General features: G+C 41.0%; 1 protein-coding gene across 1 annotated transcript in view; it reads left to right on the top strand.

Moving 5' to 3' along the window:
• fbxo41 (F-box protein 41) overlaps positions 1-21,250 on the top strand; it is a 52,734-nt gene extending 31,484 nt beyond the window's left edge. Inside the window, exons 5-14 of the mRNA XM_086157220.1 lie at positions 128-201; positions 3,065-3,453; positions 9,273-9,511; positions 9,615-9,730; positions 11,848-12,000; positions 13,205-13,300; positions 13,391-13,509; positions 14,088-14,246; positions 15,269-15,384; positions 16,997-21,250. Coding sequence (XP_086013346.1) covers positions 128-201; positions 3,065-3,453; positions 9,273-9,511; positions 9,615-9,730; positions 11,848-12,000; positions 13,205-13,300; positions 13,391-13,509; positions 14,088-14,246; positions 15,269-15,384; positions 16,997-17,059 — 1,524 coding nt within the window. The 3' untranslated portion in view covers positions 17,060-21,250. The remainder of the gene's footprint in view (positions 1-127; positions 202-3,064; positions 3,454-9,272; positions 9,512-9,614; positions 9,731-11,847; positions 12,001-13,204; positions 13,301-13,390; positions 13,510-14,087; positions 14,247-15,268; positions 15,385-16,996) is intronic.
• Positions 21,251-25,492: the final 4,242 nt, after the last annotated feature.

Below are 25,492 nucleotides of genomic sequence, written 5' to 3'. Positions count from 1 at the left end.
TTGTGATCCGCGGGATGAAGCCGCAGCCCCGCCCTTGGTCAGAGAGCAATCTCTCCACGGTCAGTTACTTTTTACTTACCTGTTTTACCTTTATGTTTTCTGTGTACCTCTTCATGTGCATCTCCAGAGACACGCCAGCATCTCTGGGAGCACAAGGGGCATGTACCAAGTGTCAGACCGGCGTTCTTCCCCCAGCACAGGGTAAGTCAGCACTTTGTTCCTCCGTTTGCGGATGATGACAAATGTGACCAGACCTTTGGCTTCCATTCCTAAACAGTTTTGTCCGCAGTGTCTGAGAAGCTGCGCGGCTTGTCGGGTAACTCAGCACAGTCACAAGACCACCCCGAGGGAAAGGAGGGATTATTTAATCTCTCAGTTCCAGTATAATATCTGATATACCGGGGGGGAAAGGAGAGGTCAAGTGCCACGTCTATCTTTTCTCAGGGCCCATTCATCTGCACGAATCCTTGATTTTGGTCATTCTTGTCAGACTTTGTTTCCCACCAATTATCGGGAGCTGCAGCAGTGCAACACAAGCTGTGTGAAAATACATCTGCTTCCCCCCGGTGCTCCCGAATGGTTTGCCGGTGGCTTGCTGCCTCTGGCCCGCGGGGCACAGTGTCTGGCACGTGGAGAAATGTCTGCGGGCGCTGCAGCTGCAGAACTTTAAAAAAAATTGTTAAAACGGTGAGAGTGTTGCATTTAAGACCACGTACCTTGGGGCCATTTCTGAGATCTTGCTCCTCCCGCATCAGGTGGAATGAAAGGCAATAGACATCGAGTTCATTTCCTTGACCCTGTTTTGAAATGACAATGCATTCCTTTGCATTACTATATTTAATGAGAATTCATTTTAAATGATGTGTATTTATAGCATGGCTCTTCCCCTAAACACCTGGGAATCAATAAGACCATATACACCATTAAGCTGACAAAAAGAATAGAAATATTCTCTCTAGTAAAAATGAAAAATGATTGTAAATAGGATTTATAATTAAATATGATAAATGTGCAAGAGCTTGTAATTGATCTTTTTTTAATCTTGGGAATTTCTTGATAAAAAGACCGGACATTTTGTTCCCCATTCAAATACATCGGTGCCGCACAGATATTTTTTTCTGTAATGACATGGGGTCCCGCTGACGTATTTCAGGGTCTCTGTTGAAGATTTCAGACAAACGACTACGTTGAAGAAAAACTCTGACTTACTCTGCCGTCATTCTCAGTTGGCATGTGTGAGTTTGTTTTCTGTGTGTTTTCTAATGTTACCTCCAACCCCTCCCTCCCCCGTTGAGTCACTGACGGCAGAAGACGCAGGGAGCCTTCTGTCTCAGGTTATCAGCTCAGTTTGACAACTACACAACAAGTAATAGATAAAGTGGTATTTATGCAGTGTTCATAAAGCTTGTTCCAATCACACACTTCAGACTGATTGGTCCAATCAAACCCTCTTTAATGCCCTTTATGCTGCTGTCATGTCATTTCATGTAATGTTATGTTATGTTGGTTTGCTTTATTTTGCTTTGCTTTGCTTTGCTTTGCTTTGCTTTGCTTTGCTTTGCTTTGCGGTGAGTTGCATTGCGTTATACTATGCTGTGTTGTATTGTGGTATGTTCTGTTGTGTTATGTTGTGCTACTTACTGTGTGTTGCATTGCGTTGCACTGCACTGTGTTGTGTTGTATTATGCCTTGCTATGCTATGTTGTGTTGTGGTGTGTTATGTTATGCTATGCTATGCTATGTTTTTTGTTATGTTTTTTGTTATGTTAATTTATATCATGTCTTTTCTAAGTTCTTTTTCTCTCTTCTATGTTACCAACATCTTATCACACTGTCTGAAACAAACTGCAGACATCAAAGTAAGAGTTTGATCATACAGGGACACACGCTGCCTTACTTTGCATATGGCAATAAATGCTTTAAAAAAATTTAGCTCTGTGTCCTCATACATGAGACATCAGAAGCAGCGGGATCTAACAGGTGTAGTGGCTCTGATACGTACTCCGAATGATTAATTAACAAGTTTTAAACAGATGCTGCTAGTGACTGAGGTCAATGCTGCAGATTTAGTGTTGTGACATAATATGGCTCTCCTATTTTTTTCAATTACTGCCGCTCAACCTGCTTTATTAGGATCATATACTGATGTTTTGGAAATCTATTTTTTGCATTTGTCCCAATTTATGCCATCAAATCATCACTGCACTTAATACAGATTTAAATAGAAGAGGCACTTCAACTATCCACTCATGTGACCAGCAGTCTCGACTGTTTATGTATTTTTGTATAAAATAATTTCAATGCACACACACTTCAACTTTCTTCATTTTGTTGAGAGAAAGAAGAGAGGAGGACTGATGTAAAAAGAGAGAAGAACGTCCTAGTTTTTCCAAAAGCTGACATTCGTAACTGCTCATTACTAATGTCGACTGTGGGGTTATTTTAGGTAGTGTAGACGCACAAATGCTGCCCTCGTTCTCCACATCCTCTGAAATCAAGTGCCGTCTTCTTGTTTTTTTTTTTTTTTTCAAAGGCTCTCAATGTGTCCACCATTGTTTACAAGTTAAAGCCTGCATTCAACCGACAAAAACACGCAAATGACTGTATCATGAAGGTATCAGTTAAGTATGTAAAATATCTGTATCGGTGAATGTGGTTCATTTAATCTTTTTTCTTTGCTCGCACAGCAGGAACATCTTTGTAAGAATAGCCCGCATCTGCGAGAAATTAGCTGACAGAATCAAAAAAAAAAAAAAAAAAAAAACAATTGCAAGTTACGACGCATTCACAAGAAAATGAACCAAGGCCAGTGATTTATTTGATACCGAGTTAAGAGATTTTATCCGGATCGGATTTATTTGCGGCTGGATTCTGCATTTAAAAAGTAGAATTGAATTAAGCTGCTCATGCAGGGGAAGCACTTGATTTATTATGTTGCATGTCTTGAGGTATGACCCAAGGAGAATCTCAGATATTGAAAAAAAAAATGCTTCCAAATATTGCAGTGACAACTTACTATGTGGTTTTACATCTTTTTGTGTGTTTTTTTTTTTTTTGTCTGCAGGGCATCGGGGCGAATCAAATCAGTATCGCAAGGCTCAGGGGGTTATGATAGTGACAGCGTGGAGATGCACCCCATGGAGGAGTGCCCTGAGGCCCAGTACTACCATATGCAGTGCCGCCTGGGCGAGGGGGGCTACGAGCGCTCGCCCGGCTGCGGCGGAGGAGGGTCGAGAAACTGGGGTCTCCGTAAACAGGCTATTCAGAACTGGCAGCGGCGACCTTACAGGAACAGCACCGAAGGTGAGGAGGGGGACGTGTCGGACGTGGGCTCTCGGACGACCGAGTCTGAGGTGGAGATGTGGGAGCAAGAGAGGAGAGCTGTGGCAGAGGTCCAGCTGTCGGCAGCCCCCTATCCTCACCACGGCAGGGCCGGATATCGCCCCAGTACAGGTACTGGTGATACCAGTTATTTTCAGAAATTCAGAAAATTGTCAGAACATCTGATAAGCAAAACAAAAGCACAAAAATGCCAATCACAGGCACAGTACCAGGGGCCTGCAGTCACTGTGATACTAGAGGAACAGTTTCAATAATCAGCACTTTACATCCACCTTGCGTGTGCATGTGAACATGAAGGTTAAACAAAGTAATGGAATATGTCTGTGGAAGTTGTCATCTAGGCCATGGTGAATTTTTGTCAAAATCTTCTTGTCTTGGCAACTGGACTTGAATTTCTCCACTTGAAGACGTTTCACCCCTCATCATCAGTTCTATGACCTGTGGGGAGTGTCCGAGTATAACTGCCAGGTTTTCGGGCGGGTCTAGGTTATGGTGGTTTTTTATGTAAATGAAAGAGTTGATCTGCAGAAATTAGATGGCAGGGAGGTTTTTAAGCTAATGTGGTTGCCGTTTGTTGGAACAAAGGAGCAACTTAATGGGATTGACAAAATCTTTTTTAACCTGTTTGGCTATGTTGTATGTGACAACACATGTATCCCTACATTGGATGCAATCCAGCCTTGTCAAGGACAAAATCTTAATAAACAGATCACAATTCTCCACAGATCACATCTGCACCCTACTGGAATTGTGCCCAGAGACCACCTATTTTCAGTTCAACAGCGGTTTCCACTAGCAAAAACATGGATGCGCCTGCATCCCCCATAGTGGCGAACCTATACATGGAGGAGGTTGAGAGCAAGGCCCTTGCTTCATTCAGGGGAACACTGCCAACCCACTGGTTCAGATATGTAAATGACACATGGGTCAAGATCAAGAAGAATGAGGTAGAAGCATTCACCACTCACCTATACATGATAGACACCCACATCAAATTCACAAGGGAGAATGTCAGCTCTAACCAACTCCCCTTCTTGGACTGTTGCATTCACATCCAACAGGACAGAAGCCTGGACATCAAGATTTACAGGAAATCAACACACGCCAACTAGTATCTTTTTGCGACTAACACCACCCCCTTGTGCGCAAACTGGGGGCAATCGGAACTCTACACCAACGGTGTAAGAGAGCACCCCTTCAACTGCTTAAGGAAGCAAGACCGAGTTACAACATGTTAGGAAAGCCCTGAGATCCCGTGGCTACCGTAATTGGGCCTTTGACAAATCAGAATCCATCAGATGCAGAAACGTAAAACAGATGAAGACAACATCAAGAACATTGTCATACCGTATGTTGGTGATGTTGGTAGAAACTCCAAAGGGTGTTCAACAAAAACCATATACCGGTACATTTCAAACCCCACAACACCCTGAGGCAAAAACTGTTGCACCTGAAGGTGCTGTCACTTGCACTGAGGATTGTGATGATGTCTACATTGGAGAGACCAAACAACCTCTGCACAAATGGACAAATGGATGGCCCAAAACACAGGAGAGCCACTTTAGGACAGGAGGTTTTGAACCTGAAGGACAAGGGGCCTTCGTTTGAAGGCATCAATGACCTATTCTGGCCAGAGAAGACTGATGGTTCGAGAGAGGAGTCAAAGAAGCCGTCATTGTCAAAATAGAAAAACCATCTCTGAACAGAGGTGAGGGCCTCAGACAAAACCTTACACAAACATACAACACCATAGCGGAATCAATACCAAGACAGATTTGCACACACGGACCAGCCACATCTGCACCTTCAAAAGAACCGGGAAAGACCCACCACCAGAACCAGCCCCCGGTAACATTCACATGAACTTCAACAGGTTTCACTCCCTTTTTTATCTTTACCTTTTCACATTCCAATCCAGGTAATCCCACTAAATTGCTCCTTTTTCCAACAAACAACACTCACATTAGCATATCAACCCCCTTACACCTACTTTCTGCAGATCAACACTTATATTTACACAACAAGCCACCACAACCTAGACCTGCCCCAAAACCTGGCAGTTATGTTATGAAACTCCCCATAGGTCATTAGAACTGAAGAAGCCTCTTGGATGAGAGGTGAAATGTCTTCAAGTGAAGAAATTCAAGTCCAGTTGCCTAGACAAGAAGATTTTGACAGGAATTACTACAAGTAATCAGTATCGACTTTTTTTTGATTGATAGTATTGATGTCTTTGGCATTACCCGGACCATACTGTAGTTGATAAGTGAGCAAGCCAAGTTACATAGCTAATTTCATTCATTCATGAGCAGATTCAGAATTTTTAACACATTCATGGAATTTGACACTTGTTGACAGTTGCACCTTATAACAATTGGTAAACAATGATTGGACAAGGACATTTGTTCATTCATTCAATTATTCATTATCTTTTCTGTTTACCCTGCAGTCGGGGACACGGGGTTACCGAGGCTAATCTCAGCTGTCATTGGGCGAGAGGCAGGGTTCACCCTGAACCGGTCGGCAGTTTATCACAGGGCCGAATATAGAGACACACAACCATTCACTCACTTGTTTACACTCATCTGTCCACCAATCCATTCATCCGTCCATTACAAATACTGCTTATCCTGCACTCATTGGCGCAGGGGTGCTGTAGCCTATCCCAGCTGTCATTTGGCTGGAGGCGGGGTTCACCCTACACCGGTCGTTCACAGGGGCATATAGACCATTCACTTAGTCATTCAAACGGGCAATTTGGGGTCTCCAATGAAGACCCCGGAGAACCCGGGGTAATCCCTGCAGACATGCGGAGCAAGATGCAAACAAGGCTATGAGGCGGAATTGTGAAGCACTGCGGCGCTGTGCCGCCCCAAAGGAACATTATACAGTCTGCAGTTTGCAATGTTTGTTTAAGTGACAAGGTGATGTGTGTGCAAATTGTGCAAATATTAGATAAATAAAATGATAAAGGTTGTTAGTGTATGACATGATGTCTCAAGTACCTTGAGGATTTGTGCATTTAGCAGAGTCATGACTTGAGGGGAAGCAGTGGTTTCACACAGTGATCGGTATCTCCCACCAGAGGGGGATCATTCAGTCACAGTCGTAGGGGAAGCTGCAGATGTCATTGGTTGAGAAGTGGAGATTTCCCTGCACGAGGGCCACATACTACCGTTCCCTGTTTTATTCACACATCTAGGAAAATTTGGGTCTACAGGTGACCCGGAGTATGTTTTTCAGAGAGTTAATCCCACTTTGTTGCACATCCACCATCTTTCTCGTAAATCTCCTGTCTAGTCAGGAGCCAGCGCTCATTGTAACAGGTGGGGTAAATTCGGTTTTACCCACCATTTTTTCTTAATATTCTGGGTCCAAATTGCATGACAGTTTTTTGAAGTACAGCATCTACCCAATGTAACACGTTGCTGACATTTCTCTGCTATGACGTAAGCCTCCTAATTGGAAAGTCTTTGCCAAGTTTATCAGATGGTGCGTATGCACCCAATTTTTTTTATGTTTTTTTTGCTGCATGTAACACACAGTTTATTTTTATTTTAGCTCATTTGCCAGTCTTGAGCGTAGGTGGTGTGTATGTGTGTGTGTGTGTGTGTGTTTGTATGTGAGAAGGGAAAGATATAGAGGAAGAGAGAGTGAGTGAAAGCATTGGTTCATAGCCTTGATGGTTTCATGCAGACGCCTTTCAAGGCCAAAGATGAAAATGAGTCATCTAGGAACAATCTCGCCTGGAGGAATAAGCGGGGCTTGGATTGGACACTTGGTCAGCCAATACACAGCAACACAGAAGACGAAAATGAAGAGAATATATTATGTAATCTCATTTTAAGGCTTGAAGGTTGGCGCCACCATGTGACTGAATACTTTTGCAACACTGATGGGGGGTTTTTTTGTCCTTTTTTTTTCTCCCCGGATTCTTTAAATACATTAAAGTAAACCTTAATAAAATGCATTTGTTTAATTGTGCTTACATCATTTTTTTTTTGATCCTCTTTATTGGTTTCCCTTTGAACGATTGAGCTTTTCTTTGCAGGATTATGTATGAGTAAGTTTCAGTGTTAAAAAGGCCCCTGATCTTATTTTTTGGTTAAAAGAGAAAAATCTTTGTGTATGTGTGAAATTCAGATTCTAAAGGTCTTTACGCGTGGAGGGTACAGACGCAAATAACCAACGTGATGCAACATTATTCGTGATGTGATTATATAAACTGCCGGAGCACCTTCAGCTTGTGGCCCGTGATTGGTTGAACATAATCATGGAGGTGTTTGGTCTAGATATCTGAGGAATCTGTCGTAAAATCCCTTTTGCAACAGATCTTTTTGATCTTTTTGAATGACGGAAAATATGTTTGTGAAGATTGTATTTATTTCTTCGTCATTAAGCTTATATTACTGAAATACTCTCAATATTGATGTATCTGTAAAGTAAATCCCTACAAACGGCTCACAAACGTGTTACAGGTAGATCTGCCAGATATTGTTTATCATTTTAAAAAGGATCATTTTGAAAATGATCTTTAGACTTGAATAGAGGAGAATTTCTTCAGTTTAACATTGTTTTAATACTAAGTATGCAACTGATGTCCAATACAGAGTTGATAGCTATTGCAAATTTTTTCTCCTACTTTGGCTTTGACATGAACAATATCAAACAAAAAGACAAAATGTAAATGATCCACATGGTAACAGTATGCCGTAAAACACAATGAAATACATATACACAAGCATATTAATAGACCTGTGAAATGATAGACTATACAAAACCTACATTATACAGTTAATCAGCATACTGACCTCCAAAACTGCAGGACTTATTAACCATAAAACTGTGAAACCAAAATGTAGCCTCCATCTACAGATGGAGAGTAATGGGTACAGTGTGTTTTCCTTTTAGAGTTCAGAGTTGAACATCCCTGACTCTCTCAAATGTAGATTCACTATTTTGTATTTTTATTGTCACTATTCGTTGTAACCACTGGTTGCTCTGTTAATTTTATGTCTTTGTATTAGCTTGGAAAGTGGCGCTGTAGCTAAACAGTGTAGACATTTGAGAATTAATTTGAGAAAATAAAAATTAGTGAAACTAAAGATTACATAAATAAGATCTTTTTAGTGCTGTATTTGACAGCATTGCCAGTGTTTGGGCTTTCTATCTATTATTTTTCAGCACCTGGTTGATGACAATGAGAAGGGATTATAGCATTAAAAAAATTGAACTGCCTGAATAGGTAAATAGTTTATTATTAATTTCAAGTAATTTCGATTTTTTTTTTTTTTTACTGCTTTTGGAATATCTTTATCTGTCCATGATCTTCCCAAGATTTCCTCTGAGAGTCATAAAAACATGCAACGGGTTAATTGGAGACTAAATTGCCCAGACATGTGAATGAGAGCGTGAATGGTTGAATGTCTCTACTGCATATGTGGCTCCATGATCAACTTGCGACCGGTCCAGGGTGGCCTTGTCTCTCATCCAGTGACTGCAGGGATAGGCTCCAACACTCCGTGGGGCCTGAGTGCAAGATTAGTAGGATAGATAATGAATGACTGGATATTTATCAACTTGGAGATGTGAGTTTAAGATGAAACTTGATTTCAGTAACCTTCTATATTTCTTCATTTTGTAAAGTGATTTTTATTGTTCTAGGTACACTTTAGTGAAAAAAAAACAACATATGAACAGTTTTTTGCGATTTTTTTTTTTCAAATTTGGTACAATATGATTATGTTGCAGCCATTGATGAAAATCTTCCTGGAAAATCGTTAGCACCTCAGCAAGCCCCGTAGGTGACTAAGATAGATTACCGCATCATCTGCATAGAACTGTCAACTGACTACTTGGTCATTCCGGTTTATATATCATCTACCACCAAACGGAGAACCAAATCAATAACCAAAGTTTTCCCCACGCAGGTCGATCAGAGGGAGTCTACAATAAGCCCTGTCGTCATGAGAAGAGCCCGTGCAAATCCAACGAGGTCATCAGTCCGGAGATCCTGAAGATGCGAGCCGGTCTCTTCTGTATCTTCACTTACCTGGATACTAAAACCCTGCTGAGAGCCGCAGAGGTCTGCCGCGACTGGAAGTTTGTGGCTCGTCACCCTGCCGTGTGGACCAGGGTGCTGCTGGAGAATGCTCGCATTTCCTCCAAGGTGGGAAGTGGATCCGCCTTTACAGTCCACACATTTTTAGCTGCAACACTGTGGTAACATTGGATTTGGAAGATGCCAACTGATTGGAGTGTCTCTCTTTTAGTTCCTGGGCACGTTGTCTCAGTGGTGCACTCAAACACACTCCCTCATCCTGCAAAACCTCAAACCGCGTCAGCGTGGCAAGAAGGAAACCAAGGAGGATTACCTTAAAAGCACACGGTGAGATACAGACTATCACCTGTATCACTCTTGGATACTTATTAGAACGGTTTTAATGCTACTTAGTGTCAAAAGACATTGTCCGTTTAAGACACAAATCACTTTATATACAAATTTTATACGAGGTGCGATTTGAGCTAATTTTATCCTTGAAATATGAAAAAAAATTCAGGACATGAATACGAGAGCGAGAAAATCAAAATTCTAGTTTGGTACGCACTGAGTGAGCTCCCACAACTCAAATATGCCTCATGACGCCGTCAGATCAACTGAATTGATGCTGCTCGCTGCTCTCACCTTGAAGAACTCCTTGCAGCTTCCAGCTTCCCTCGACAACTTGGTCCGGGTAGTTAGTAGAGTACGCATTTCATGTGTCGTGTCCCTATCGCTTGTGCGGCACAATTTTATATCTTTGTATTTTGTGTAGTTTTTAACAGTCATCCAAGAAAGCAAGTTGTAATGCAAGTGGTGAACCCAGAAAGAAGATGCTCCCCAGGGAAATTAAGCATGAAATAATAGCGAAGCACGAATACGTGTGACCGTTATCGCACGTGAATGTAATCACAATGCTTCCACGATATGTACCGTCCTAAAGCAATAGGAATCTATTCTAGGCTATGAAGTCTACTAAGAGCATTGCTTTTTTGTACTGTATATTTTAAATGGGGAAAATTCATTTAAGAAATGTAAAAATCAACATACAAACCCACTTTTTGAACGAATTTGAATCTTAAGGGACTATGTATATGAAATATATGATGATATATGAACAGTCAACCTCGAGGATTCTCTGCTGATATGGAGCAGCAACACATATTCGCAATTCAGCTTTTTTCCTCATTTTAAATCTCATATTAAATTCATATTTGAACATAATTTGGCGAGCAAATACAAGTGTAACTGTCAGCGCTTACTTCCCGTCTCCTGAATGTAACCACTTCATAATCGGATGATGAGAGAAACTTTGAAATCGACAAAAAACTCTTTTGTTGTCCAATAATTAATGTATATATAGTGCATGAAAAAAAAACCCTACTCATTACTGTGCTGTGTGTTAAAAAATCCGCCTTTGCGTGAGGATGAATGGACGAATGGGAAAACATTCTAAAGTCCTGTAAACCTTATTTGCGAAGAGAGGATCTTTTTATAAAATGAGTCCTATATCATTACAGTGCCATTTGCATGCGTAACGACTCCTTAAACAGTGACGGGAGATTGGAAACAAAAGACGATACGGATGATTAAATAACATTTTTTTTTTCCCCCTGCAGTTTGATTGTGTTCAGCATTTACCGCAGGTGCTTTAATTTACTGTGACATTTCAAGGGACGCCATTTGTCTCTAAATGCCTATACTGACACCACATTGTAGCTGTCTTGCCGTGCACACACGGGCTGGGGGTTTTTGTAAAAGATGAATATCTTGATATTCATCTATCTCAAAACGTCCGATGATGTCTGCTTAGCTATATGAACACAGGAAACAACAAATTCATTGACCTTTAGATTTGTCGGTTAAAAAGTTCAAGCCCCGTTCATAAATAAGTGATGATTTCTCCCAAATGTTGACTAATTTTGTTGACATTATTACTGTTTATCCAGTCATTATGTTCAATATTAATTCATTTCTTGATGAGTGTTCATCTCCATTTTCTTTATTCTACATATACAAACACATAATGCATATTAAAACGTGAACAAGCTCCCTCCATGAATAGAATATATAGTAAATGGACTTCCACTTACATAATGTGTTTATCTCCTTTCGATTTCCAAGCACTTTGCACTGGATCTTGCATTCACCCATTCACACACTCAGCCTTGTACACCCAATGGTGTACAAGGCACAAAAGTTGCCAGTTGGACACACGACTCCTCCCGTCTGCACGCTGAAGTGCCCTTGTGCAAGACATTCGACCCCATGTTGCTCCAGATTTCCTGGAGGGGTCAAGTCAGATTTTATTTATATGCCGCCGAATCACATCGTGACCCTTTACATGTAGAGCAGGTCTGGACCGCACCCTTTAAAATGATTGACAGGAACTTCAAATAGCAGCTGTCCTGTGCACCGCGGCAGCAGCGCAGCCACGTCTCACCCCTGTCCGTCTTTCCTCCCAGAGGCTGTATGGAGGAGGGTCTGGAGGCTTTGCTGAAGGCCACGGGAAGTAACCTACTGATACTCAAGATTTCCCACTGCCCCAACCTGCTGACCGACCGCTCCCTCTGGCTGGCCAGCTGCTACTGCCGAGCTTTACAGGCTGTTACCTACAGGTAGCGCTGGAGCTAGTAATATTAGCGTTACGTATCAATGCATGAGCAGCAGCAAGAGGAAGGGGAATCAAAAAAAATAATCTTTATTGTGGGTCATTAATTGTCAAAATTTTCCTAAAAATGTAACCGCCATTTTTATTTCGATGGCATTCTTCTGCGGCAACACATTTAATTTGATCAAACATCGATCCACGCTGTTTGTGCAGCCTCTGTGTTGCAAGGTAGCGGTTGCTGTGTTGAGATAAGTTAACACGTGTCACAGGAGATCATTCAGCCCTTACAGAATTACTCCAGACACCTCAGTTTTCCGAGGTTGGCACCTCCACAGATTCTCAATTAGGTTTACAGGTCGGAGACTGTAACAGTCACCCGAAAAATCTCAATTCTAAGGCACGCGTTGCGAGGTCTTCCTCGGGTCACCGAACCGCTAGAAGGTTAAACTCGGGCCCATTTTCAGGTTCCCCAGCAGTGGCCTCGAGGTATTCATTTCAAACCTCCTGGTACTCGATTGGAACTCATGATCCCACATCTAATCCAGACCTGTTGGAAGAAAAAAAAAAAGCAGCCCCACTGGCTAAACCAAAGCCACCTTTTTATTTACTGCTGAAAAGCTCTATTGTGGTGGCCATATTATCCAGTCATTCAGTTGCCCGTACCATTGGAAAAACTGGGTTGTGATTTGCGGGCGTTATACTCTTCTCTTTCCTTCATGTACAACTGGTATAGGATGTAGGTGGCGGACTGGCTGACCTCTGCATTTTCCAGCTGCGGTCTTTCTATTTTTTCCCAGTTAAACAATCATACAAATGTGGGAGTTTTCTGGGTTGCAAAAGAATAGTAGCAGGCAGATTTTATTTTTATTTAACTGTACAAAACCTTTGTGTTTTTTTTGTGGAATGGGAATAAGGATAAGCACAGGCATGCCTTAAAGTCATTTTTGCAAGGGTTTAATGCTTAAAAACATTTTCTTATATATTACATATGTTATACCTCGTGACCTGATTGTGTTACTAAAGCAGTTTCTAATGACAGAAATATGGAACTAAGTAGTAATGTACACCAAACCATCCCATTGGCTGTTGCTTCAAATGCTCATTTATATACATTTTCCTCCTCTTACTGCTAAAAGTCAGTCATATGGACACAAATGGTGTGTGTGTGTGTGTGTGTGTGTGTATGTGTGTGTGTGTGTGTGTTGTTTCAGGAGTGCCACTGACCCAGTTGGCCAGGAGGTGATCTGGGCCCTCGGAGCAGGTTGCAGAGACATTATCTCTCTACAGGTGGCGCCACTACATCCATGGTACTGCACAGAGACCTGCGGTGGGATCGTGATAAATTTATTTTACAAATATTGAATGACTGACATGACTCAATTTTTTTTTTATCCCAGCCAGCAACCCGCTCGTTTCAGTAACAGGTGCCTGCAGACAATCGGCCGGTGTTGGCCGCACCTCCGTGCCCTCGGCGTTGGCGGAGCTGGATGTGGCATCCAAGGGCTGGCCTCACTGGGTACGTGCTGTTTGTGAAACATTATCTCAACATCCACAGCTGATGTTTCCGCCTTGAATGTGTGAATACATTATTTATGAGTGTAATTCCAATGTAGGGATACAGGCAAGCTTATTAATCTCTAAGTCATTATTGTTCAAGGTGGAAAGTGATGAAGGGTTAGGGATTACAGATGTGAAACATGAATCGAAATTCGCACTGGGCTGCTCCCTTGTGTGTCCTGAAAAACCTGGGAAAACCCTTAACAGCTTTTGATAAAAAGGAAAAAACAATTCATTTTTTTACCGACTGATGGAATGATAGTAAATACTCAATTACAAAGTAAACAAAAATAACATTTTAAGTGTCACATTATCAACAGTTACAACTATATTTTTAAATTCAAATTTCCCTATAGTTCATTCCAGCCACAGATAAAGCTGATATAAAAATGTCTCCACCCCAGATCTTCCCATACGGCCAGTAGGTGGCAGTATGGGAAGATCTGCGTATGGCAATTGCCTATGTCTTTTTTTTCCTTTTTTTTTTCCTTATATCAGCTCCGTATTCAACATTTTTGAACCCCCCCCCCTCCCCAGCAAGGAACTGCATGCGCCTGCAGGTGCTGGAGTTGGACCACGTGAGTGAAATCAACCAGGAGGTGGCAGCAGAGGTCTGCAGGGAGGGCCTCAAGGGCCTGGAGATGCTGGTGCTCTCCTCAACGCCGGTCACCCCCAAGGCCCTGCTCCACTTTAACAGTAAGTTTATGTTGACTAAACAGTAGAGCTCTTGACTGGAACTGCTGAGGCAATTCTTCTTCTCCTCTCAGCTTTTCCCTTCAGGGGTCGCCACAGAGAATCAACCTTCTCCATCTAACCCTCTTCTCCGTATCCTCCTCTCTCACACCAACTACCTTCATATCCTCTCTCACTACGTCCATAAATCTTCTCTTTGGTCTTCCTCGAGACCTCCTGCCTGGCAGCTCCAATTCCAGCATCCGTCTACCAATATATTCACTATCTCTTCTCTGTACATGACCCAACCATCTCAGTCTGGCTTCTCTGACCTTCACTCCAAAACATCTGACATATGCTGTTCCTCTGATAGACTCATTCCTGATCCTATCCATCCTGGTCATTCCCAAAAAGAACCTTTGCAACTTCATCTCCGCGACCTCTGGTTCTGCCTCCTGTCTTTTTGTCATTGGAACTGTTGCAACTCCATACAGCATCGCTGGTCTCACCACTGTCTTGTACACCTTTCCTTTTATTCTGGCTGATAGTTTTCTATCCCATAGTACCCCTGACATTTTTCTCCACCCATTCCAACCGGCTTGAACCCGTCTCCACCTCTTTTCCACACACTCTGTTGCTCTGGACTGTTGACCCCAAGTACCTGAAATCCTCCACCTTCTTGATCTCCACTCCCTGAAGCCTCACCGTTCCATCAGAGTTCCTCTCATTCACACACACATACTGTCTTGCTACAACTAACTTTCACTCCTCACCTTTACAGAACTGCTAAGGAGAATACACAACTGAATATGTTTCTGTACATTGGAAGCGTAAATGCTTGTCCAAGAGTTACAAACAGCAGTCTTGATAATATTGGATTTGCAGTATGTTCTCCACTGCAAATCATATTCTTGTTACCACAATTTAAAAGGTTATTTTCCGGTCAACTTCAAACTTAAATGCCAAATATGTGTTACAAATATGAGTGTTTTGTTCACATTTTGTTCACATGGGTCTGATGGTAATTTCAAACGCTCCTCCTCCAGGTGTGTGCCGCAACCTGAAGTCCATCGTCGTTCAGATCGGAATAGAGGACTACTTTGAGGACCCCAACAGTCCCGAAGCCAGGAAACTGTTCGATGAGATGGTTAATAAACTTCAGGTAAAAGGGAGGTCTGATAGAAATCTAAATATAGATATGAATGAAATAGTATAAAAGCCAGACGATCCCATTAATATGAAGGAAGCTGGGTCTTTTATCTCACTTTGTTTGGAGAAACAGAGTTCTGCTGAAGTTCTTTTTCACAATCGATCAAAAAATTCAAATCATTCGTTTATCAAATTCAACAAGCCAAATTTACAGGCAGAAACTTGCTTTAAAAGGTTTGATGATGTACATTGGTCAATGCCGATCAGTTATAATACAAATGTCACGTTGGATTAGATGACCTCTGCATGTTGGACAAAACCTTAAACATATTTGCACATTTGCATTTGATCAAATTTAATATATTCTTAGTTTTTCATTGCCTTCATTCTCAATTTACCTTTAGACAGTTCGATTTCTACTTTGGTGGATTTGTGACATATTGATCAAAGAAAACTACTATATCCAAAGCCAGTAGTGTATGTTCATCTCAAGAATGTGAATTTCTCACTTTATGACAAATATGTAATTTGACTTTTGTGAATATTACAGTTCTCGCCTCACCTCGTATAGGTTTGTTACTCAATCCAAACTTTGCACTTTCACCTGATACACTTGACTTGTGGGTACAAAGCACCTTCATCAACTATGCTCATTCTGTATTATCTCCTGCATATTGGTCATAGAGGTTTTTTGTTGCATTCTTATTTCATCTTTATTTTTATTATTTTATCACTTTTTATTTATTATCCGTCTACTGTGCCTATTTCACATACATCTATTGCTATTGGCTGTCTACTTGGCCTCTTGAAACTGATTTAATTCAATTTCCCCTGAATGGAATGACGATAAAAACCCTTGAATCCTTGAAAGAACCCGGTCACGGATACGAGCGGACAAAATGACTTTTGTCCACAGCGTCCAGACTCTCCCTTAGAGATAGGGTGAGGAGCTGGGTTATCCTGGAGGGGCTCAGAGTGCAGCCGCTAAACCTCCGAACGGAAGGCCAGGATTCCTCCTAAGTAGCAGAAAATGAAAGGATGGATGGAAAGACGGATGGACAGGCGGGTGAATCTCAACCCGAAGCTGCTGACCTACTTTTACAGCACAAATACTCACTATTTTAAATATTAAATGTCACCACGCTCCTGCTAAACCGTCAGAGCACAAGACACGATTCAGTTCTCTTTTGTTTGAGTCGTTGCCAAATATTGATAAATATTGGTGTACGCGCCGCAGACATTTAACCAGACGCACTGTAAGTGCACCTGTTCAAGCTGAAGGCCTGACTGGATTTTTTTTTTTTTTTGCTGAAAATAAAGAGATGTGGAAGACAAAAAAAGTACTTACTGCTTTTTGCTCAAATCTGCAAATAAATACTGAGCAGAATGAAGTTTAGCTTTTCAGTTCACACCTTCAAAACATGACCACTTTTCTAAAGCCACCTTTGGTAAACAACGATTGTCCGTGTCTGTTTCAGGTTTATTACATTTTCTAATTATGATAAGGCAGAAAGTAAAATACACATATCCAAAAACACTATCTGGAAAGAATTGGCCAGTTTACTTTTTATATCCTGTTGTATTATATTTATCATATCATTATTTTCTTATTCTGTCTCCATCAGGCTTTGAAAAAGAGGCCAGGCTTCTCCAAAATCCTCCACGTGAAAGCAGACAGTCTCTGCTAACGTCTCTCGTGCTGGGTTTTTCTTCATTTCAAGGAGACGCGCCGCTTTCGAGTCAATTCTACGAGAAAAACCCAGCTGTTTTGAAGCCACCGGGTGGAGATGAATACGCAGCACCGACAGAAGCGGCAGGACGCCTTGATACTCCGGGACCAAGGATCAATGTGCATATTCCACCAGGACCAACTTGACACAGGAAATCTCACGTACTGTTGAGTGTGACTTAAAATCAGTTGGGAGGGCGGGGGGGGGGGGGGGGGCGCTGTCATAACAATCTAACCCAATGAAGGTTCATCCAAAAACAACACAAACTGTCACATTCCCTTTTTCCCTTTCAACCAGTCAGAAAGTGGATTGCATTGTCTAACTTGGTCCATTTTTTTCTTTCTTTTTCCGAAAACCTGGAGCCGCAAGACATCGCTGTGTCATCTGCATACCCTCTACCCCAACAGCTCATGAGCAGGAGCTCATACTTTCCCATTTTTCAAAACAAACAATTGCAAGGTTGCAAAAAAAAAACTGATTTTTATCAGGTTTTGTTGGGAATTGGTGTTATAACAGAAGCTTTAAGTCTGGTGTGTGCTAGTGTGCAACAGCAGAAACAGATGAGGTGTGTGTTTTTCACTGGCTGACCTGTCCTGCGCCGAGACCGGTCAACAGAGAAACTCGCCGTACAACGCCTTCCGCTTCCATACGGAAAAAGAACCGCAATGCATTTAGCTTATTTCACCAGCGTGTGAAAAAAAAACAAAACAACCATATTTCTTTTTTGGGGCTTCTTTCCTTTAGTATCTCCATTCTGGAAGAACATTAGATGCTACTCTATATCTGGCTAGAAATGTTTATCTGTAAGGCATTTGTCTCAAACCTGGTGCCATTTCTGTCTCCTCCATTCCAGTCAATTTATCCGACGTGCCATTAATGCAGGTAAAGGAACTGTCAGATATTCAGTCTCTTCATCAGTACTTTTCATTAATCAACATGGTGCCAGGTTTTACAGATGAAACGTCTCAAGTCAGTTTCACATGTTTACCAGTGCCATTCATAGTACTTGCCATCCTCTCAAGCTTCTCTGTGGGCCACACTTACCACCATTTGTCTCTCTCTGCCGGTGACTCCAGGTATTACATATCCAACAGAACCATGTTGGGATTTGACACAGTGACCTTGCTGGCATGCAACAAGTGTCACCGTCAACATTTTGCAGAACTGTTAACCAAAAAGATCAGGTTGTGACTACCATATTAAGGGTTGGGAATTTGACTCCTTTGTATACCGCTGGCTGCAGTTTGCATCGCCGAGGATGATGGAAGATGTATGAGTAGCAATACTTCCAGTGGTCACACTGAGTTTAAACCCCGACTGCTGCAGGTCAGTCACAAATGGGCTCAAGTCCCAGGATTTACACATCAGAACGAGTTTACATGTTGTGAGCCACACAGCTGCGGAAGATATAACGCTGGTGATTTTCTGTCTTTTTTTTAATCTTGAAAGTCATTATAATGTGGGATATTGAAGTGAAAGGTATGTGAGGAATTAACTTTGGAATACATTTTTGGAGCCCTGATCTATACTTGATCTATACTTTCTACGCTTGCCGCTCCACCTGTTTTGATCACCCAAATTCATAAAAGTGCAATATATGAGATGACGGAAGTAGCATGCTCATGGAAAAAAAAATTATCAGGATTATTTGTGTTTATTATGTTTTCTTTAGAAGACGTATCAGAAAATATATCGTGTTCTCGTTTGCGTTTTAGTTGAAAAGTTTTGCAGGGATGCTCGCGATGAGCCTCCCATCCCGACAGATGGAAGATTGAAAGGCCTAGAAAAGCATCTTTTTTTATTTAACAATCACTAAAATTGCTTTGGAAATGCAATTCAACTGCACCTGAAATTTCAGACCTTTATTTCCTTCATTACAGTGAGAGATTTTTTTTCAAATTATTATGAGAGATTTTTTTTTCAAAGTTATATTTATTTTTATAGTTTTAGTTTTCAAAAATATATGAAAATATAATTCAATTTTACATATACTCCTTAATTATGACGCGTTGTGTGGCAGAACTGGTTGCTTTTACTTGGTATCCAAGCTAAGCCAGATGGGAAATCAGATCTTTGAACCCAAATTTTGTGATTTCAGTTTGGACGGCTGAATATGAACAACATTAATATTTGAAGGAAATGTGAAAAAATCAATTAAATCGATGGATGGAATCAAATTCGGCAGCCCAGTAACCATGCACATGTTTTCAAGATGTCTGCCTGTATTCGACACACTTGCAGCAAGCCGCACTTTTTGTTTCGCACATTTAGCCTCACAGCAGAGCTCCACATATGTGGGCCACTAAGGGGCATTTTCCAGGAGTGCCAAGCAGGCCTTTCTCACATTAGCTTTTAAAAAAAAAAAAAAAAAATCCAGGCAACTGATGAGAAACGCCGCTCGGTTTGGGTTTGTGCTCGTGTGTCAGCGGTGTTTATGAGGACTTGTGTCGCTGTGTATCGTGGAAAATGATGTGGATGTTCCCATTTGAGAACATCAATGGACGTCAGTTTCTTCATGTTCTTCCAGCTCTGCTTATTATTATTATTATCCTTCACTGGTTTCTGATTGTTGGCCGGGATTTCATCGAGGGTTAAAACGGGACACAGTAGACGAAACACGATGCACTTGTTGCTTTTAAGTTATAGACAATCCTGCTTTCGCTATCAACTACTCTGTACATAATGTTTGTTTAAAAAAACACCCAAACTGCAAAAAAGCGGACCAACATTTGATGTTATATAATATGGGTCATACTTTTGGGTGGACAAAGCTGGGGTTTAGAGATCTTTATCCTGTAAACATTCTCCAAAGTCTCCAAAGAGATATTAGAGAATTATATTATGTATAACAGTAGTGTTGAAATTGCAGTTGTGTATTAGATAATTTATATTAAATGTGCATCAGTCATATAGAGATGGAAATTATTTAAGAAGAGGATAAAGTCCAGCTATTTATTTCTATAAAAAAAAAAGAGTGATGTGTATAATGTTGGCATGTTTGTGTTCAAGCATCAGTCATTAAGTTGCCTTCCTAACTGTTCTGCTACTGTGGCAAGAAATTAGATGTTGAAGAGCTTCAATTGCCTGCAGGTTAATTTTCTTTATTTTATCCAGTCTGTTGTTGCACTAGTGAGAAAATATATATATGTATAAATATATATATATATATATTTCAGATGTTTATGACAAGAGTGTTGTTTTTAATGTTTGGCTTTCTCAGTATTTGACAAAATATGATGCACTTTTTTTTTTTTCCTGAACAAACAAGTTTCCTGTCAGTGAGGGAAAGAAACTGTTCACTCCCCATGTTGGGTTTCACGGAGAGAAAATCAACACAGCAATTACAGACGGACTCCTTTAAGTGAACAGTGTGTAAAACTTATATCATCTCACACCTCTGTCTCTTTCTTTGGTTGCTAAATTACAGAACTATTCAAATACATTCAAGTGCTTTTTTTTTTTTTTAATTTCCTTTACCAATATGACCTTACGCTCACCTTTTATATTTGCTAATGTCTTAACTTAAGTTTGACGTTTGCATTGATTAGACTGAGCCCTGACATGCCCTTATAGACAGTACCATTGCTTTATCGTGAATATGGACCCGCTGAAGACGCCGCAGAGCCACGCAAGCTCCAAGGCTGCAGATTAGAGGTGCCAATACATGCGTTCATTGATCGTTTATTTTTCTGTCACTTAAAAGAAAACGAGGAACGTCCTCGTTTTCATTTCTTCAGTAATCGTACGGACCTTAAAGGTATCGTTGGTTGCAGTTCAGCACTTATAAGAAAGCATTGCCTGTTGGTTTATGTACCTCTGCATATTTTTATGTAAGAATGTATTCTGCCCATTCATCTGAAAAGTATCTTGCATATTACCTCAGCACTTATCTGGGCAATTAAGTGTACTGTTTCATCTTGTTTACTTTTGTTTTTTTTTTTGTTTTTTTTTTTTTACCGCCATTGATGGTGTGCCAGTTGAGCCATGAACTTCATTCATGATGCTACAGGAGCAAAACAAGATGTCTTGCTGTACGACTCTCATCTGATGATCAGCCTTCTACGATGACTGCAACAGATGGAAATGTTTTATGACTCATTTTCAGTAATTTGTTGCCATCAATAAAAATTGCTTTAAAATCGAAAAAAATTGCGGCCTGGCTTTCGCTTTCAAACCGCATCTTCAAAACATCTGGTTCGTTTGTTTTGGCAGGTATTTCGTAGGTTCAGAGTCGTCTCGTCATCAGAATAATTCATGAATCATCAATAAACCAGGAAACTGAAACCTACAAAGAGATGTGATTTAGAAAAAAAAAAGCTCTGATTGAGTCTTCCTTTGCTTTTTAGAACGAAACTCAAGACACGTCGGGCGCATTTAGCTCCACAGACCGAATGAGCTGTCATTGCATTTGATAACGATTATTTCCATTGGTTTTGTAGAAGCCGTATGCATGGAAAAGTGGAGCGATTTGCACAGCGGAAGCCTGTAGGCCTGCTTGGCCGGGCGGCGGTCAGGCAATTAGCATTAGGACTGAATGGAATAGGGCCGGATGAGTACAGGGTTTTCTGATAGTGACCCAAATGGGATCGGAACGTGACCCCGATGTGATCGGAACGTGACGAGAGCTTGCGTTAGGCGTGGGATCTGAGTGTGGGAGGTGACCCGGAGATATATATAGTGGCGACAGTTGGTGAGGGGGTGGCGCAGTGCTTTCACCTCACCGCAAAAAGGTCTGTGGTTCAATTTCTGGTGATGGGTCCAGGGTGAACCCCGCCTCTTGCCCAATGACAGCTTGGATAAGCTCCAGCCGCCCGCGGCCCTGAGTGCAGGATAAATGGTATTGTTAGCGAATGGTGGAGCGAATGAATGACAGAACTAAAGAAGGTTGGAATGTTTTAACTTTTCTTCCATGACTAAGATTCAGGATCATAGGTTTTGTTTGGTGTGTTTATTTTTGTGCAATAGTCATTTAGAAATTTTAGTAATAAAATTTCAAAGCTAACTACAATGAAAGATATATTTTGGAGTGATGCATCAGATGAAAGAGTAACAGATTTATTGGAAAACCTACAACAAGTAGTTGTGCATACAACATTTTTGTACCGTTGATAGGACTGGTAAATGTTTTTTCATGATTTTATGATTATTTTATGAGCCCAAGGTATAATTCCTCTTTGTCGTGTTATGAAATGGCCCTTCCACACTGTTGTGTAGTCAAATACTGGACACGGTTTTGTACAGTATGTCGTATTTCACAACCATTTCAAGGAAAGGTATTTTTATATTGTAATTGTTATCATTTACATCTTGGTTTAATTAGATGTCATTTTACTACTTATTTTGAGTTATATCAAGAGTTTAAAAATATTTAAATTACTATTTTTTTGGCAATGCATTAAAATATAAATTTCCCAAATGCAGTGAATATCAGAGCAGGTTCAAATTTGATGAAAGAAAAAAGAAATAAATGAAATGCCTAGTTACAGTATATTTCTGTTAGTTTTTTGTCTCTAGAATCTGTTTACATAGATCTTGCTCCTGATGCTTAGCTAGTAATGGTAGTAGTGTTTTTATCAGAGGCTAAATGTGCATCTCTTAAAACCTATAGCTTTTTCATGCATCTGGATTTTCTCAAGCAGCATGTGGAAAAATCTATTCAGAGACATTCCCTCTTAAATCCCACTCCATGCTCAACTCCAGATGCTGATCGGACACGTGTAGCATAAACAGCCACGTTACAGGCAGCCACCCTTACCCTGACCTTTCCCTGACTTCACCCTGACTGTACCCCGACCTTGTCTAAGTGCACGGCGTCTAGAAGTCAGCCAGCTTCAAAGGGCAGAAGGGCGTGGAGGTTTTCTGCGGCTTGGCTCTACTCGAAGGCCTGAAATGTTTGCAGTTGACCCCTTCAGGCTTGTTACAGCAGACTACTACAGGCCACAAGTTTTTGTGTCAAATGAACAGAGTAAATAGTTCCTACTAAAACTGCTGTCGATTAACTGGATTATCCTTTGCAACCAGGCCAGTGTTGCTGGTGCCTTTTTCCAAATGTCATTCCTTTGCGAGCTGAACTCCTTCCAAGACATTCCATCCAAGCCTTTTTTCTTTTGTCTGTCTGTTGTAAAGAAAGCAGACACCTTTACAACTGTCGTTTGAAGTGTTTATCTAAATTATCTGTAAGGATAAATAGCACCGCGCAAAAAGAGAGGAAAAAATTCAAGTTTTTATGGGTTTGAGTTTCAAGTTGGTCTGGTTTTCATTTTCTATTCGTCCAGATTACAGTGTGAGGAGGGCAACACCTTAACTAAACCTGCGAGGCATATTTCTTCTCTCTATGTAAACATATCTAATTAGGGGCGTTGCTTCACCGCACGCCACATTCATAGGAAAGCTGAGTCCAAAAGAGGGTAAACTAGCTATTTGCCTTGAAGTTGTAAACACAAATTAAGACTGACGTGTGTGTGGATTTTTTCAAAGTAATGACAGCTGTAAGACAGTTGGTAGGTGTGACAGAGGAGTTCAAGGTGGAGGTGGGATTGCATCAGGGATCAGCTCTGGGCCCCTTCGTGTTTGTTTTGGTTATAGACAGACTGACAGATGAGTTTATACAGGAATCGCCACGGACGATTGACTGTTTGCAGATGACACCGTGATCTGTTGGGAGTGCAGGGAGCAAGTGGAGGGAAATCCAGGGAGATTGAGGTATGCTCTGGAACGGGGAGGAATGAAGGAGATGGAACCAAGTGGAACGGTGAAGCTCCAGGGAGCAGAGATATAGAAGGTGGAGGATTTTATGTCTCAGGTCAACCTTCCACAGCAATGAAGATTGTGGAATATAGACGTGAAGAAACGTGCGCAAGCAGGTTGGAACAAGTGGGGAAAAGCGGTAGGTGTTATAAAAGAGTATCAGAAGAGGATGGTGGTGGGAACAGCCATGTTTTCTGGTGGGGAGTGACACCGGAGAAAAGACAGAAGGCAGAGTTGGAGGTAACGGGGTTGAAGAGGTTGAGGACGAATAGGTTCAGGGAATGAGTCTATCAGATGCACAGCAATTTTTAAATGTTTTGGAGATGAAGTCAGACAGTTTGGTCATGCACTAAGGAGGAATGGTGAATATCTGAGTAAAGGGATGCTGAATTTAAAACTGCCAGGCAGGAGGCCTGGAGGAAGACTGAAGAGGAGATTTATGGATGGACTGAGCAGGAAAAGAAGTTGGCTGATTTGAGTTACGAGAGGGGTTAGATAGTCGCAGATGATTCGCTGTGGACACCCCTGAACAGAACAACCCAAAAGGAAAATAATACGACTTTTTCAAATTAATTAATGCTCAAGTTCCATGCTTTCCCCTGCAGGACTGGGACTCCGGCCAGAGCTTAGTTCTTCCCCAGCCAGCTCTGCTTTCCACCAAACTGCCTCGATGAAAAAAGTGGGGTGCCCACAAAGAACAGGATTTCCCCGAAGACACACAAGGCATCGGCCTCTCTATCATTTGATCTTTAACAATCGGCCATGAGTGAGTGCGAGAGAAGAACCCTGAGGTTGTCCTCACTTTGAGGATTTTGGGAGGAACAGCCAGAAAGAATAATATTCTTATGTCTCAAAGCGTAAAATGCAAGTCACAGACGGCCTTTGATCATTTTTTTTTAAATAGGTTGTATGTCTTAATATGGATTTGAATTAAACACTATTGATTGGGAAATAGAGTTACCAAAGAATTCATCTAATTTATTGATAAATAGTAACAATGTAACTGAAAAAAGCAATAAATCTTACATTATTACACCAAGAGAAAACAGTTGCTTTTGATATTACTTTGATAGTATTTTGTTTTTTATCATTTAATACTTACTTGGACTGCACATTGACATGCAGACAAATATCAAAATAGTTCATATTTGAGGGATATATGTGTAAATACTTATTCAATTTTGTTTGTTTGGGGTCAAATTTACAAACAACGGATGAAAACAGCTATTTTCAATTCAGATATCATTGCATTTACAGCCAGTAGTCATTTAGAGCCCCTTTGGAATGACCTGGTATATTAAATCATTAATTTTTATTAATCCATTATCCATATAGCTTATCCTGCAGTCGGGAGGGCTGAGGCCAATCCAAACCGTCGGGCAAGAAATGGGGTTCATCACAATTCACTCTCGATCTCATATCATATTGACAAAAAAAAACAGTCTCCCTCAAATTCATGCATCATACAAATAAACAATCCCATTTGCTTTCTCATTCACACACCATATAGAGACATCCAGACATTAATTCTCACATTCACATGTTATACAGACAGATTACCATTCTCCCTCCAATTCACACATCACATAGACAGACAAAAATTCTTATTCTCATCCACACATCATACAAATATTCACAATCTCA

The sequence above is a fragment of the Fistularia commersonii genome, chromosome 12, assembly GCF_037954325.1.
Source record: "Fistularia commersonii isolate RoL2024-O1a breed Wild chromosome 12, RoL_Fcom_v1.0, whole genome shotgun sequence".
Lineage (NCBI taxonomy): Eukaryota > Metazoa > Chordata > Actinopteri > Syngnathiformes > Fistulariidae > Fistularia > Fistularia commersonii.
This window is presented reverse-complemented; position numbering and strand designations above follow the sequence as displayed.